At 42.8% G+C, this 17,020-nt stretch overlaps 1 protein-coding gene across 1 annotated transcript in view; it reads right to left on the bottom strand.

The window, feature by feature from the left end:
• LOC126356154 (integrin alpha-PS2-like) overlaps window positions 1-17,020 on the bottom strand; it is a 372,087-nt gene that overhangs the window by 95,770 nt on the left and 259,297 nt on the right. The window contains exon 4 of the mRNA XM_050006898.1: window positions 615-741. Within this exon, the coding sequence (XP_049862855.1) occupies window positions 615-741 (127 nt within the window). The remainder of the gene's footprint in view (window positions 1-614; window positions 742-17,020) is intronic.

The following is a 17,020-nucleotide window of genomic DNA, read 5'->3' as shown; positions in this document are numbered from 1 at the left end:
TTGAGAATTTATTTTTCAAACGCGTTTATCTCGAAATGACTTTTTTCACATTTCCATGCAGTCTAACTCAAAAAGTATAGAACTGATCATTACGAAAATTGATAATATGATTCTTTATAAAATTACGAATTATATGAAATATTTTGGGAGATGATATCATGATTTTAAAGGTATTTTTCTTTGCATAATTAGATAAAAAATTGTGAAAATCTAAATAAATTGTTCCAGCGCCTACTAAGTTTTTAATTTTGATTATTTTCACCTGCATTGAGGTTTATACTTTTAGAAAATAAGTTATTAATGTAAAATCAAAACATTTTTGATTTCAGATGAAAATCGGAATGGCTACACAGCACGCAGTTGGAGAACTACACTCACAACCTTCAGCGGACATCACAGCGTAACTTTGTTATTTTTGGCTGAAATTATTCAAAAAAATTCACAAAAACGTTTCGAAATATGAATGAAATGGTGTCAAAATTTGATTAAATTCAAATTAATTCTTCCCACCCCCAAAAATTCCAAAAATATCAGTGTCAAATAACCTCCTAATGTGGTTTCGGTGCTTAACAGAGAAGCTTGCTGCCACATGAGACCATAGAAGACATACTCACCACCGCGACAGGGTGCGTACTCGGTGATGCGGCGGAAGTTGTCGCTCGCCACGTAGCAGGTCCCCACTGGGTCCACGGTGGGGCCCACCGACGTCCAGGGCAGGTTCACGTAGCGGGGCGCGCACGCCTGCAACACGGCGAGAGCCGACTCAGCGTCACTGGAACTCCTACAGCCACAATTCCGAGACTGTGTGTGTGTGTGTGTGTGTGTTTTACTGCACACTCGTGGGCCAACAAGCTGGTGCGACTAAAGAGAGCTAGTGAAATTTGACATGTGGAAGAATGTATCGATTTTATCAGTACCACACCTACGCTTATTGTCAAAACTACTATCGTATGGTGTGTCAAGTGAAATTTGTGACTGAAGTGATTACTTTTTGGTAGGAAGAACGCAGCACGTTATCTTGGATGACAGGTCCACGTCAGCTGTGAGAGTAACTTCAGGTGTGCCCCAGGGAAGTGCGATGGGACCCTTCCTGTTCTTGCTGTACATTAATGATCTTGCATACAATATTAATAGTAACTTCAGACTTTTTGCAGATGATGTAGTTATATAAAATGAAGCACTATCTGAAAGAATCTGCATAAATATTGAGTAGGATCTCGACAAGATTTTGCAGTGGTGCGAAAATCGGCAATTTGCTTCAAATGTACAGAAATATAAAATTCTGAACTTCACGAAACGAAAAAAAGTATTATGACTATAATATAAATGAATCTCTGTTGGAATCGGCCAACTCATACAAATACCTATACTATAATTCGGTATGTATTTCTCAAATAGGTATCTTGAAGACAAGATTAGAATAATTATCGCAGGCACAGAGACATTCAGTCATTCTTCCCGTTCTCCATACATGAATGGAATGGAAAGAAATCCTAATAACTGGTACAAAGGGATGTAGCCTCTGCCATACACCTCACGCTGGTTTGCAGAGTATAGACGTAGATGTAGAATACAGTTCACTTAGCTGACTTCATTACTCTGCTTTCATTATGCGTTTACCTAGTATTATACACATCACTGAAATTGCCAGACAAAATGTGCTCAGGGTCATTGGAGTTATAATTTTTTTTTAAGCAGGTAAGTCAGATTTTAACACGGTGACTCTGTGTCTAACGAACACCACATGCTTAATAACTTTATTTGCATTCTGCAATAAACATTGTCATGAATATGTGAATGATCAGTTAAAAAATTATGGTGATTTGTTTATGAGAGGCCGTAACGTTTTATACATAAGAAATCAGAATATGACTTGGATTGTGCTTCTGTCTGATTTGTCACATATAAATTTCTTCCTGTTTTATATATGTACCTATCAATGTATATAAAACTGAGAGCGTGTCCAGACTAACCTCCCAGGCCCTTGAACTGAAGTGGACCAAGTATGGCACAAAAATGTCTTGCTGTGACAGGACCAACATAAAAAGGTTTATAACACTCTAGGTCTAATATTTATGGATACACAGACATGCAACTTTTTTTTAACATAAGGAGGTTTATAACACCCTATCTCTAATATTTATGGATATACAGACATACAACGTTCTTTAAACCCTTGCCATATAGGCTGCACTGCACAGCATGTGTGTTGCATGGGAATAGTATCAACCTGCATTATTGACCTGCTCTGAAGGGTTGCATACACATTAGGCCCCTTAGGGGCAATCGGATGGACAACCAACCATACACAGATGTACTGTCTCACCGACCCTCTACCCACCCCCCCCCCCTTCCCCTAGCATAAGCCTATCTCTTCCCGTCCTTCTGCAGACAACAATGTGTCGTTTCTGAGGTGATGAGCATCAGTACATGATAGCAAGTGTGCCTCATGCATTGCGATTACACACCTGGAGTGCGCCCCACGTCGTGAGGTTCCTGGATCTATCCCAGGAACTTAGTGCAAGTATGTACCACTGTATTCATCCATTGCTACACATCCAAGCTTCCACTTAGAAAATTGTCAATGTGTGTACTTCTCTAGAGATAAAGCCCAGGCTGTGAACGCCAATCGACTGAAAACAAGTTTAACAGCATTCCTCAATTTATGTCATAGAGTTCCATTGGTGCACACCTTTCTTTACTTAAAGGTGGCCATGTACTGCATCTGGGATGCTTAGCAGAAAATATTCCACTGTGGACGATTGGCAGGCATGACCTGGGTTCTAATGTAGTGAGAAGTGTTGCATTAGGGAGAGGATGCACAGTACTCCTTAACCAATCGGACTGTTAATTCCTATGCATTTTATTGCATTTGGTTCACAGTCCACTTAGCTGCAAAGTCATCGTCACTGTCAACAAGGTTATATGCACCACGTTCAGGTATGCATCGCGTACTTTGGGATTACTTGAGGGTCACCAGCGCCAAAAACGTTATCATACCATGTTCGCTATACTTCTCATGACATACATCTAGGGAAATCCCGTATCTTTACAGGAAAACTATAAAGAACTGCTGTCTGTGGATATATGGGCCTCTATACAAATGAATTTCCAACCATGGCCATGCAACTGAATGACTGTGTTCAACCGTGCATTAACTGCTCTTGGATGTCTATGTATGGGCATGAACAATAAACGAGTAGCAGACATTGGCTTGTAAGCACTATGATGCCAGGAAGTGCACTGCACTCCGTTGGATGTCATTTGTGGAATAAGTTACGATGTTGATGACTTCCAAGCCTATGTAGATTCACAAAAACCTCTCCATAATGATGACCAGTAAGGGCATACAACGAGTTAATGGGGATCCTAAAGACTAAACGTGATGGTCTATTCTTTGTAGACACATCTGATGATATGTGTAAAATGTTTTGATGAATCTACTACTGGCAGAAGTAAGATCGCAAGTACGTACTGCACTTGCCATTGTCAGCTCTGGTACTGCCGCTGCATTGCTGCATCGAGGAATGACAACACACTCTACACTATGTGTGCCATTAGATATATCTCGAAATGACACGCTATTGTGCAATATATCCCAGTCCACCATATGCATGTTCGTTAACAGTCCAAGATGAGTGCGCCTTGGCACACAAAAAAGAAAAAACATTCGAGGCAATCAACACAACACTGCAAGACACAGTAGCAACAATACCACTGTGGGTGGTGCAGTGGTGCTAATGTGTGGGTGCTTCCACCAGATGTTGCAAGTGATCGCCAGGGTGACACATGCAGATGCGACTGCCTCTGCTTAATATATTTCCCATTTTGGAAAATGTGCACACACTGTCATTGCAGACAGGTATCAGAGTGGGTCAACGAGAAAACTCTTCACATACCTTTTGGGGGGGAGGACGTCTAAACCACGACCCTGAGGGAAGGATGACACTATCATCTGAGCTATGTAATGTTGAATCAGCACCTATGGAGCTATTATCCTGCGAGTGTCCCCACATATTGTCCAATTACCACAATGCCAGTGGTTGCATGCAAGGGTCATCCTTGCTCCCAGAAATGACATAATACCTACGATAAATAGTGAAATACTGGACACAGTATTTGATGACATAACGTATTACATGTCTGTCTACATGGTGGTTGATGGTAACAGTAAGGTTCAAGTCTCAACAGAATTCATGCTGTCGATGACTTTGCCTGGCAGGCCACCACACCATTGGCCGCCGAAGACAGGTGTGTGCATTATGTTACTGCAAAATCTGAATACAACAAACTTGTGCAATGGAACGACAATGTATGATGGAGACATTACCAAATATGAAACTTCCTCGCAGATTAAAACTGCGTGCCCGACCGAGACTCGAACTCGGGACCTTTGCCTATAGGCAATTCCGCTGCAGAGTGAAAATCTCATTCTGATTACCAAATATGATAGAAGTAACTGTCATAAATCGTAGGGGTGCCAGTAGACTAGTATACATGCATCAAGTGCCATCGGATGCCCCAGTACCAGTTTGTAGACTGCAGATCACTGTACAATTGGCATTTACGAGCAAAACAAATAGAGCACAGGGAGCCAAGACATGGAGGTATGTGGCATCAATCTTATCTTGTTTTGTGCATGGCCAACTATGTATGGCATGTAACAGAGTGAGCAATTTATACACAATGGCACAATGGCACGCCTAATATTGTGGAGAGGAGTGTACTATCACGAATAACTGCATCATTACATACCGTCTGTTATATCTGCATTTCATACCATATCGATTTGTGACAATCACTGGTGGTTGATGGAGTCTAGCACATGAGTATGGCAGGGGTGGAGTGCCACACACAGGCACAGCTTGGATATTCAGGGGGTGGAGGGGGTGATGGGATTGATGGATAGGGAGGTGTGGAGGTGATGGGCAGAGATGGAAGAGGAGGATATGGACCAACAGATGTGCACATTATATGTGATTATATATGACATGCATATATGTGGGTGAGCTGTGGGGAAAAAGCTATAAAGCTGGGCATATCTATGTATGTGTAAGAACTCCTCTCAGACCCCTAGTCTAAAGCATGCCAAATAAGACACACAAACTCCTTGTCTCCAGAGGACCAACTTAAGGGTGGTTTATAAGTCTCTAGCTCTAATATTTGTGAGGATACAAACAAGGGTGTTTTTTAAGTCCCTTTCCATGTTGTCTGCCCTACTCAACCGGGGTGTTGCATCAGATATTGGCCTCCATTATAGACCTGCTTTGCACATCAGCCAACATGTCATGGGAGAAAGGGTTTCCAAGCTCTTGGCATATAGGCTGTTGTGGGAGTAGTACCAGCCTGTTTTATTGACCTCTTTTGCATGGACCACATGTGGAGATGGGGAAGATTGAGAAGATTGAGATGGATAGAAGAGCTGATGGAGAGGTTGTGGGGGGTGGGGGGAGGAGGGGATGGATAGGGAGAGAGGGGACAAGAGGAGATGTTAAAACAGAGAGGGGGAAGTGGACAGAAAGAGGTGAGAGAATGACATGGGCAGATAGGGAAGTGAGGAGGTGATGAGCAGAGATAGAGGAGAATAAATAGACCAAGAGATACGGACTTTATATTTGAAATATATGTATGCAAGAAAGCTGTGGGTAAGAGGGTAGTTGTGAAACAAATTTAAACTGTAAAAAAAAGAGAAAAATATATTGTTAATGTACCCGTCTAAAGATCCAAGGGTTATGGGTTCGATCTCCGGTCAGTTCTAGAGTTTTTATCTGTCACTTATTACATCTTTCACCTCTGACTTTGTTTATTAATTTGAAAAATGCAGAGTACCACGTTGATTAATAAAATTCTTTTCTGGGCTATTATGCCGTGGTCTGATGGATTTCGCATTGTAACCCAACGTTTCGTCCCCATCTGCGGAGGACATCTTCAAGGGGGTTCGTGGCTTCTGTTAACTTCCGAAACACACACTGTCTCACTACTGACTGCAGCAAATTTTTGTTTTCGCGTGCTCCCGCGCATAGGCGTGACGTCACATGTTTTGAATACGCGAGCGCAATTGGCCGTTGTCGGTTGCCGCCGTCCGCTGTTGCTATTATCCCATGGCGGAAGACTGGTACACATCATCTTCAGCACCGGCATCCAGATGTCATTCAATTTCACGCCCTCCTCCTTCCTATTAAAATTCCTGGGGTGTTTCATAATCTCTATAGCCTCTCTGTAAAGCCTTTCATGATATCCGCTTGTGGCTGCCAGTACTTGAGTTCTATCAAAATAAATGTGGTGGTCTCCTGACTGCAAAGCGTGTTCAGCAACAGCTGATCTATCAATCTCTCCCCTTCTACAATTGCCCTTGTGCTCTTCTAGTCGTTTTTTGACCGTTCTTTTTGTGGTACCCACATATACCTCCCCACAACTACACGGGATCCTGTAAATTCCTGCTTTTTCCAGCGGTTTACGAGCATCCTTAGCCAATCTCAGGTGTTCTTGTATCTTCCGGGTAGGTTTGTAAATCACCACGATATTCCGTTTTTTCAATATTTTCCCTATGCGGTCAGTGACGTCCTTAATAAAAGGCAGGAAAACTTTCGATTTTGCAAGCGCTTGTGCATTGCTATGATTTTCACGCGGCGGTCTTAACGCTCTTTTTATCTCAGCAGCCGAGTAACCATTCCTGAGTAATGCATCAGTGAGGTGTTCCAGTCCCGTATCCAGTAGCCCAGGTTCACAGATGTTCCTCGCTCTATCCGCCAACGTTTTTATTATGCCTCGCTTTTGTTGTGGGTGGTGGTTCGAATCCCGGTGTAGATAACGATCCGTGTGCGTGGGTTTCCGGTAAAAAAAGAGACCTGGCAAATCCTGAATTACTGAAGAACTGTCTGCATGGTCAGACTCAAAACTGCAATGACTCGTTCAATAATCTTACACGTATATGGACTCGTTTACCAAAAAAATGCTTTTGTTGGAATAAATACACTAAAGTGAGGGGTCAATGATGCTGTTATTGCTTTTAATGATGGCAACACTGGTAGGGCGAAAGTGCTACAGCATATGGGAATTAATCCTGGAGAAAACTGCATCAGAGAACTTGAACGAATGGAAAAGGTTCGCATAGGTAAAGCAGAGTATGCACCACAGTTAGCCATTAAGGAGTCCAGAAAGAAGAAAAAAAAGAAGAAACTTGGAAAAATATCAAGAGGATGACACACAGTATGGTGCAGGGTGTTTCTGAGTGACCAAAAATAAAACATTAAGCATATATTAAGTGAGTTACAGTCTTTTGAAACTTTCGAAGCCGTTCCTGATCATTTATATTTTCCTTAGATCTCAGAAACCACTTCAAGTAGAGTATTCAAATTTTTAGGGACTAATAACTTACATATCCGGAGTCTACTAAACTAAAAGAGGAACATAATATTATGTATAATTAAAATTATTTAGGATAACGTACAAAAAACTTTAATTAAAAATTGTATTTCCTAAAGCAGTGGTTGAAATGCAATTATTGTAGTTCAGTAGACTCATAACATAGAGTTTAATGTCCTGTAAAAGTTTCATGTCAATGGCTAGAGTGGTCCCTGAAATACAGGGAAGGCAAGTTACTAAATTTAACATTGTCGGGATAGGGTGTTCCAACTCCCCTTAAATGCAGCGTACGGTGTCGTCGTCCATGCACTGTCATAGCATTAGCTCTGGCTCTCCAGATCTTCCCGCTGTGGAAATTGGTATCACTCCCCCTTATAGACATTATTCTCTTAACAAAGTGTTGTACGGCGTTTTGTACAGTAGCAAACTGTATCGCTGCTTGGCTAATATTTTGTCTCGTCATTGCTTCCTTCTCAGCTACGAAAGGTCTTCGACAGTCGTTGGATATCTCAGCCCTCTCTGTAAGTACTCTTGTAAACGGTTAAACGGAAGTGCTGTTGTGGAGACAGAATGTTTCAAACTAGTGTCTTCTGGGTCAGGCATTGCAGGACTGCAGGACGTGAACTGATGAGGACCGGTTTGTTTACAACCGGTATTTACGCTGACGTAACTGCCCGTCCTGCTTTGCCTTCCCGTCACACCTATGCATAACGTCTTTCACGTCACTTCGCTTCGCGCCTCACGAACTGCGGAGGAGTGTGCGCTCTCAATGAATGAAGGAGGAGGGAAGAAGGGGAGAGGGAGGGAGGGGAATAAGTCCTGGTCGAGTGCAAGTCGTTCATCACAGGACGCCGTCTCTTATTATATCCCATGTCTGCAAGGAACTCATGAAGACGGCACAAATCATGGTGGTAAACTGTGACACACACTGAGGTGACAGAAATCATGGGAAGCCTGCTAATATCGTGTCGGACCTCCTTTTGCCCTGCGTAATGCAGCATCTGGACGTGGCACGGCCACAACGAGCCGTTGGAAATCCCATACATAAATAATAATAACATGCTGCCTCTATAGCCGTCCATAATTGCGAAAGTGTTTCCGGCGCAGGATTTTGTTCACCACCTGGTCTCTCCATTACATCTCATAAATGTTCGATGCGATTAACGTCGGGCGATCTGGGTGGCCCTATCATTCGCTCGAATTGTGCAGACTGTACTTCAGACCAATCGCGAACAACTGTGACCCGGTGAAATGACGCATTTCCATGAAGTCCATGAATGGCCGCAAATGATCTCCAAGTAGCAGAACACAACCGAGGACCCAATCAATTCCATGTAAACACAGCTCACACCATTATGGAGCCACCATCAGTTTGCACACTACCGTGTTGACAAATTGAGACCTCGGCTTCGTGGCGTCAGCGCCACACTCGAACCCTGCCATCAGCTCTTACCAGCTGAAATCGGGACTCATTTGACCAGGCCACGGTTTTTCAGTCGTCTAGGGTAATAGACAATGTTGTAGAGGACACTTTTCTAAAAACAATCATGTCAACTGCAATGTTGTAACTTAACGCAGTGCAGAGATACTCAAATTTTTGCTTATGTCACCAGACTGAAAAGTCGTCGCGCGCCTATAAATAAAAATAGCCGCCATCCAGTAAAGGTTCAAGATAAAATATTTTAAAAAAGCTTTGTACTTCTGAAATATAGGGCAATCACATATAAAAAATTAAAATATTTAAAAATGTTCAAGCAACCATCACTGGACCACTTCATATGGATTGACCCGTGTGCTGAACACTTAAAGGGTCTTTTGATACTGTGTAGTAAGTGCACCAAGTTACCGTCTCTTGACACTGTGTCATGTGTGTACCAAGTCCAATAGCAATTGCTCAACGCATTCTGGAGCTACGCTGGAACATGGCCTACTACATGTTAAGCAATTTCTATCAGACTTGGTACACAGTATCACGAGACAGTTATATTAACGGTTTGGCACCCCTATTTTTGATCATAGACCCTGATGATTAGTAATTGTGGACACAGTAGGAAAAGGAGATAACATCAAAAGATAAAAATTCTGTCAAATTTGGTACACATATTAAGTACTATCTAGGGAAAAAATGCAGTGAGGCTAACACAGAGTTAGGGGAGACAGTGAGGGTAGGGTTGGAAAGGGGATAGGAATGTGAGAAACTCTGGGAAGCATGGAGAAATTTTAACCAGCATTAGTATACATATCGCTTGTTATACAGAAAAGAGTACCTTGGGGATAATGCACCCCTGCTTCTCTAGTTGTGGTCTTGTGGACAGGCACAGTTCCAGGGTTGTGTCCTAGGGAGATCACAATTTCTAATTTTCTTCCCTCCTCCCTCCCCCCACTCTCTTTTAACAGCCAGAGATGCCTACGATTTACTAATAACAAAAGTAATGTGTAGAAATGTATTAATGTAATAATAATAATAATAATAATAATAATAATAATAATAATAATTTAGTTGTGCCACAAAATAGTGTACTTGGCATAGCCAGGTAAAATTAAGATGCCTTCCCTGGTAATGCCAGAAGCCACAGACAGGGGTCAGGCAATAAAAACCAGGTAGAATTCGAACAGGAAATACTCACTGATGTACCAAGAGCTAAAGTGCATCATGAAGGCAGTCGCTTCATAGTGTCACCAGACCAGGTGGTCTGAGGTGCCAAAGTACAGTCAGTGCAGAAAGACAAAGCGATCAAAATGTGAGTGGCTTGATTTCCCCAGTCCCAGGCCGCAGTTCTGTTAAGGGTTGAGCCGAAGAAACCAATGTGGTAGCACAACAATGTTATGGACTGTTTTTCAGAATGGACCCAACACATTACAACACTTACAACCTGATGTTTTCTGCACTGTTGTAATTGCAGCTCTAAGTGGACTAAGCCTGTCAGTATAGACTAACCTTTTTATGTATACTTGTCCACACTTCAACACTTGACCTGCTAGCCAGGGGAAAATATGCGTTAATGACTTGTATGTGCCACCCATTCCTGGAGGTACTACCCAACCTAAAAACATATGATTTGTAATAGCTATAATTATTAGTCTGCAAATGGCGTAAATACTGATTTACTGTTGCTCAGTAAACTGTCCTGAGTCACCAATAGAAATATCTGCACTTATACCCGTTGCACCCTTTATGCAAGCGCAATAACATTTTGTTAGTTGCTATTTTTCCTCCTGTTGCCGTTTTAACGGCTAGCAGTGTAGATTAGCTGTCGTCCCCCCCCCCCCCTCTCCGCCACCCCCTCGCCTTCACCCAGTGATTCTCACTGTCACTTCCCCTGCAGAGCTGTCGGAGCAGTGAGCGCCTTAATGATGGACGAGCGACAACCCCCCCCCCCCCCCCCCCCCCTCCCTGCAGTCCGGGGTCCCCATTAGGCGGACAGCAGGCGGCTCGCCGGCTGCAAGCCCCTAAAAGGTCGCCCCCACTGCTTCTTTGGCGCAGAGTGACAAATGCCTTTCCTCATTAGGGGAGGGCAGCTTTCAACGCGACAGGTTTCGCTTGCGAGATGATCGTGTCAGTATTACAGGCGGACCCCGAAGTGGCAGCTATTTCTGCGAAGTGGTGACGAGTTCTTGAGAAGGTGGTACTGATCGGCGACAAAGAGCACCGAAGAAAATTCTCAAAATAGGCTGTAGCTGCCGCTAGAAACAATTTAGAAATCAGTAGTGTCGATGCTTTTGTTATGCGAAGTCCTTGCACAGACGATCAAAAAATTTCACGAAAATACTTGTGTGCTAAAATCGTGAGTTGCACTACAACCTCCCAGTTACCTTCACGTATTGGCGCAGCCGCGGAAATCACTCGGCACATGTGAGGATCCACAGGGAGTGTCCATGATTCTCTTCCCTTTCCCCTGTTCTCTCATTTTATAGAATATTTTCTTAAACGTTTTTATGTATTATGTAGATCAATTTTTAGTCGGGCGGGGTAGCCATGCGGTCTTTGGGGTCTTGCCACGGTTCACGCGGCTCCCCCCGTCGGAGGTTCGAGTCCTCCCTCGGGCATGGGTATGTGTGTTATCCTTAGCTTAAGTTAGTTTAAGTAAGATTAAGAAGTGCGTAAGACTAAGGACCGATGGCCTCAGCAGTTTGGTCCCGTAGTCCTTACCACAAAATTCCAAAATTTTCGAATTTTCAAATTTCACAGCTAACTTTCGAAAAATAAAGTAGTGTGGAATCTAGGAGTGTCAAAAATAGCAAAGAATTCTGCAAAATTACAAGATATTTTAAACACCGGGTTTTTGAGTTCACAGGTGTATCAGGCAAGCCATAGGTACTCGACCAAAGCAACACAGAAACGGAAAAGTGCTCCACTGAGGAAAAAAACATCCAGAAAGACTGTCTTTCCCTATCGTAGGTGGAACCACGTAAAGAAAGCCATTATCCCTATTTACACGTCCGCACTGTTACAGTCTGCAGTCCTGTTATCACAATCGTAGTACTAACTGAAACGCTGATAATGATGAATGCATTTGATCGTGTAAATTATAACAATGTTAAAATGTTTGAAAGGTATTATATTTTACCATTGCCTGTGGAAAGTTTTTGGTTTCACAGCTGCATTGCCTTAATTTAATTTATTTAATTTAATTTAATTTATTTATTTATTTAACCTGGCAAGATTAGGGCCATCAGGCCCTCTCTTACATCTAACCAGGCATTCTACTTATTTTACAGTCATACGTTTCAGTAGGCATGTTAAACTACATCTAATACAAAAAGTGAGATAAACAATTAGAAAGGTACACCTCGAAAAATACATTATTGAAGAGAAAGATTTAAGATAGGAATGCTGGCAGCAGGGAGTATGAGGGAGACTCATGGTGAAGGGAGGAGAAGAATAGAGAGACATGATGAAACATAATTAAGGAAAATATAAAGGAAAAGGAGACTGCGTGGCTAATAGAGATAGATGAAGAGGAAGGCATCTCAGGAGCAAGATAGGAGACGCTGGCTTTGCTATTTGACAGATGAGAGGATTGGCCTTGCACATTAATTTTGTGGAGAATTTTATGCGGATGATAGTAGGAAATGCTTCAACTTCTTCTTAAAAGCAACAGGAGATTGAATTTTCCTCAAGGTAAGGGGCAGTTTGTTCCAGAGGCGGACAGCGGCAACTGAGAAGGAGTTTGCAAAAGTTTTTGTTTTGTGAGTGGGCACAGTTAGGATACCAGATAAGAGTGATCTCGTGTTTCGATTATGATGGCATGACAGGTTTTTAATCTCTGAAGCTAGGTACTGGGGTGCTTGCGCGATGAGGAGTCGGTGAAGTAGACATAGAGTGTGGTAGTCACGCAGTTTGTCCGGCCGCAGCCACCCTAGCTCGGAGTATGAAGCACTAACATGATCATATCGGCGAATGTTGCAGGTGTAACGCACACAGGCATTCATGGTTAGCTCTAGCCGTCTTTTGTTTTCACTACTCATGCCTTGTTGAATCACATCACAATAGTGGAGGTTCGGTAGAACGAGTGCTTGCACGAGCTGGCGTTTCAAGTCCTGTGGGAATATGTTCCGAAACTTTTTGAGAGCATAGAGACAAGCAGACGTCTTTCGGCACACTGCGACTGTATTCTCCGCCCAGTTGAGATGCTCGTCCAAAGTTACACCCAAGTTCTTCACTGTTTTCTGATATGGTATTGGAGTACCTTCGAGCAGAATAGGAGGTAGCCGTTCGCGGAAATCTGAACTTATTAATTTCTGATGGGCTATTAAGATTACTTGCGTCTTTTTTGCATTTAATTTAAGCCCCAGGTTTTTCGCCCATGTCACTACTGAAGACAGATCATCATTCATCAGAGCGATTGCAGTGTTAACGTCTTCAGGTCTGACGCTTAGGTAGAGCTGGAGGTCGTCGGCATAGAAATGATGTTTACAGGAGGACAAAACCGACGAAATATCGTTGACATATAAAGAAAACAAAAGTGGTCCTAAGACTGATCCTTGTGGCACTCCCGAAGAAACATGTTTCCAGGAAGATTTTTCATTTGCGCAGACAACACATTGCTGTCTGTCTTTTAAGTAGCTTTCAAACCATCTCATTGCACTATCAGAGAAATTAAGCTGTTGCATTTTTCTGAGTAATATGTCAAAGTTAACAGTGTCAAAAGCTTTGCTGAAGTCCAGTAGCGTCAATATTGTTGCCTTTCGATTGTCGATGGCATATTTCAGGTCATCAGTTACTTTAATTAGAGCAGTGTTTGTGCTGTGATGTTTACGGAAACCGGATTGAAATTTGTCATATAGACTGAATTCATGCAAGTGTTCAGTGATTTGGTCATGAACAATATATTCCAGTGCTTTGGAAACAGCAGGCAGTATGCTAATTGGTCGGTAATCACTAGGCAGTTTCGGGTTTTCGACCTTAGGGATGGGTCGAATTATGCTTCTTTTCCATGCAGTGGGGTATATTCCGTTCACGAGGGAAAAATTAAATATGTCAGTTAAGACAGGTACTAAGATATCGGCAACATTCTTAATCATGGTTATACCGATACTGTCGTTGCCTATTGCATCAGAAGAGATTTTCATTATTGCTTTTCTTGCCGTATTTGTTGTTACATGTTTTAGATGGAAGGTATCGTTGTTAGTTATTCTGTTTGGGGATTCTTGTGGACGGTAATTATCAGCCGTGCTGGTATTCAGAGGTGCAGAGAAGAATTCATTTAATTCGTTAGCTGATACATGAAAAGTAGTTTCCGATTTTGGCTTTCCGACCCCCAAGCTACGGAGATTCTTCCATAGAGTCGTGGGTGTCAGATCGCTGCATACAAGGGAGCGAGCGTGCCTGATTTTGGCATTGCGAATGCATTGTTTCACTCTGTTCCGTAGCTTTCTATATTCTTCAAAACGTTCGGGTTTCGGATCTGCCTTGAAACGCCTGTGGGCAGCATCCCTATTAGTCATCATTTGACGTAATTCAGCTGTCAGCCATGGAGCAGGAGATTTTCTTACACGGACTGTGCGCACAGGTGCATGTTTGTCATAGAGGGCAGTGAGTTTATCACCAAGTTCATTAATTTTACCGTCGATTGTAGGTTCTCTGATTATTTGATGCCATGAGATTTCTGAGCAATCGGTTGTTAGAGCGTCAAGGTCAATACGTTTCATGTTCCTACAAGTTATGTAACGCGATTTGATCCTTGGGGGCTGCACAGAGTAGGCCAGGAATATTACATCATGTGCTGAGAGGCCAGGGGCCGATGATTGACCAACATCTCTTACTTTGTCAGTCTGTTTCGTTGCGATCACGTCTATAAGAGTATGACTGTGCGCCGTATGGTGTGTAGGTTGTAATGGAAGAATGTTCATGCTATTGCAACTGAACAATCTTCTTAGGTTTATTGCGGAGGGAGTGTCTCTTAGCAGGTCTATGTTCAAGTCACCCATTACGATGACATGTTCGTATTGACACTGAAGTGAATGTAATTCCGACTGGAAGGAACTCATTGAGCTTATTTTTGGCGGCTTGTACACGACGCCAGTCAAGAATTTCCGACTTTGTATATTTATTTCAATGAACATGAATTCAGCCTCTTTTTCTTCAGCAGGATTTGACGTAGATAAGACTTTCGCTTTGAGATCTGTTCGTATATATGCGCCGACCCCGCCACCTCGCTTTTTTGATCTGTCTGCCCTAAGAAATGTGTACCCTGGGAGATGAATAGATGCAGAGGATATGTGTGGTTTCAACCACGTTTCGGATAAGAGGATTACGTGGTAGTTTAGTTGGTGGAAGAGGAGGCTAAGTTCTTCGTAATGCGCAGGTAAAGACTGAATGTTGCAGTGAGCTGCTAAAAGCTCGGACGTGTTCCGCTGAGCAGCCTGCTGCTTCCCCGCTGCTGGACGCGCTGCTGTTGATTCTTCTGTTTACCATTTTCTCGCAGATATTGGCGGAGCACAGAAAAAAAAATAGCACTACTGCACAGAACACTGTTGTTTACACAATTTCCACTTGTACTAGACAACACCACCTGCGAGAACACCTTCGAATTCGACTAAATTTCGCGAGCCGAACTTAACACGTGTTACACTGCAGCCGCCATGAGCTTATGTGCATTATCATTTGATGTTGCTACAAACGACTGTGCTTGTGTCTAATCCTCCGACATGTACACATGTCATCATCATATCCGAGCCTTATAAAAATGATGGAATTCGTAAAACGAATCCCGAAGAACCTCTGAATGTATCTTCTCGCCAACAGCCTTAGTTCATATGTAAGCAATGTACAAGAACAGTGGTTCATTGGGATTCGTCTTAGGTTTGTCAGCATTTTTCTTAGGCTCAGTTACGACAATGACCTGTGTACATGTCGGAAGATTTTGATGTTCAACATGTGCTGAAGCACAGTCCTCTGCAGTACGACACTTGATAATGGTATTAAGATCGAAATTGCAACTGTGAAAATAAAAACTTTTTATAGTCAGTGGCGAATATTATGTATTTTAAAAAGTTCTCCTTGACTATGAACCCCTGCCGCGAGAAGTTAATCAGTGTCAAAGTTGTGAGAGTTTGTAAGTATTACAGTGTTTCAATCTGTCGCGTGACGAAAATAATTCTCAAGGTTTCAGGAGAATGCTTTTCAAATCTCCAATTTTCTGAATTGCATCTTCATGGAAATTATGCTGCATCGATGCACTAAGCACTTGCATAAATAAATTATTACGATTATTACATTAAACAACGTTATTATAAATAAAATACAAGGCGTACGTAGCTCATTACCTTTAGTAAGTCATACTTTCTTGGGAGAGGGGTGGGATGAGGGGAAGGAGTCATTAACAAACTGCCACATCCACAAGATCCAAAACATTAATCTGTGACTCGTAGTAGAAACACTGGAATGATATACACAAATCAAGTTTTGCATGAACTCGGTTCCGATAGTTCCGGAACCTGCTCAGAAAATTGGAATAGAGAATTTCCGCCCTTTTTATTGCTCATGAAAACCACACATCGCATGTTGTACCACCATACAGCGAGACCTTCAGAGGTGGTGGTCCAGATTGCTGTTCACACTGGAACCTCTAATACCCAGTAGCACGTCCTCTTGCATTGTGCATACTATCCACAAGTTCATCAAGGCACTATTAGTCCAGATTGTCCCACTCCTCAACGGCGATTCGGCGAAGATCTCTGAGCGAATGGTGGGTCACATCGTCCATAAACAGCCCTTTTCAATCTATCCCAGACATGTTCGATAGGGTTCATGTCTGGAGAACATACTGGCCACTCTAGTCGAGCGATGTCGTTATCCTGCAGGAAGTCATTCACAAGATGTGCACAATAGGGGCGCGAATTGTCGTTCATGAAGACGAATGCCTCGCCAATCTGGTTTCACTATCGGTCGTAGGATGGCATTCACGTATCGTACAGCCGTTCGGCGCCTTCCATGACCATCAGCGTCGTACGTCGGCCCCACAGAATGCCACCCCAAAACATCAGGGAACCTTCACTTTGCTGCACTCGCTGGATAGTGTGTCTAAGGTGCTCAGCCTGACCGGGTTGCCTCAAACACGTCTACGACGATTTTCTGGTTGAAGGCATATTCGACACCCAACGGCGAAGAGAACGTGATGCCAATCCTGAGCGGTCCATTAGGCATGTTGTT

The sequence above is a fragment of the Schistocerca gregaria genome, chromosome 3, assembly GCF_023897955.1.
Source record: "Schistocerca gregaria isolate iqSchGreg1 chromosome 3, iqSchGreg1.2, whole genome shotgun sequence".
In the NCBI taxonomy this organism is placed as follows: domain Eukaryota; kingdom Metazoa; phylum Arthropoda; class Insecta; order Orthoptera; family Acrididae; genus Schistocerca; species Schistocerca gregaria.
The sequence above is the reverse complement of the archived record's forward strand: the minus strand, read 5'-3'. Positions and strand labels throughout refer to the sequence as shown.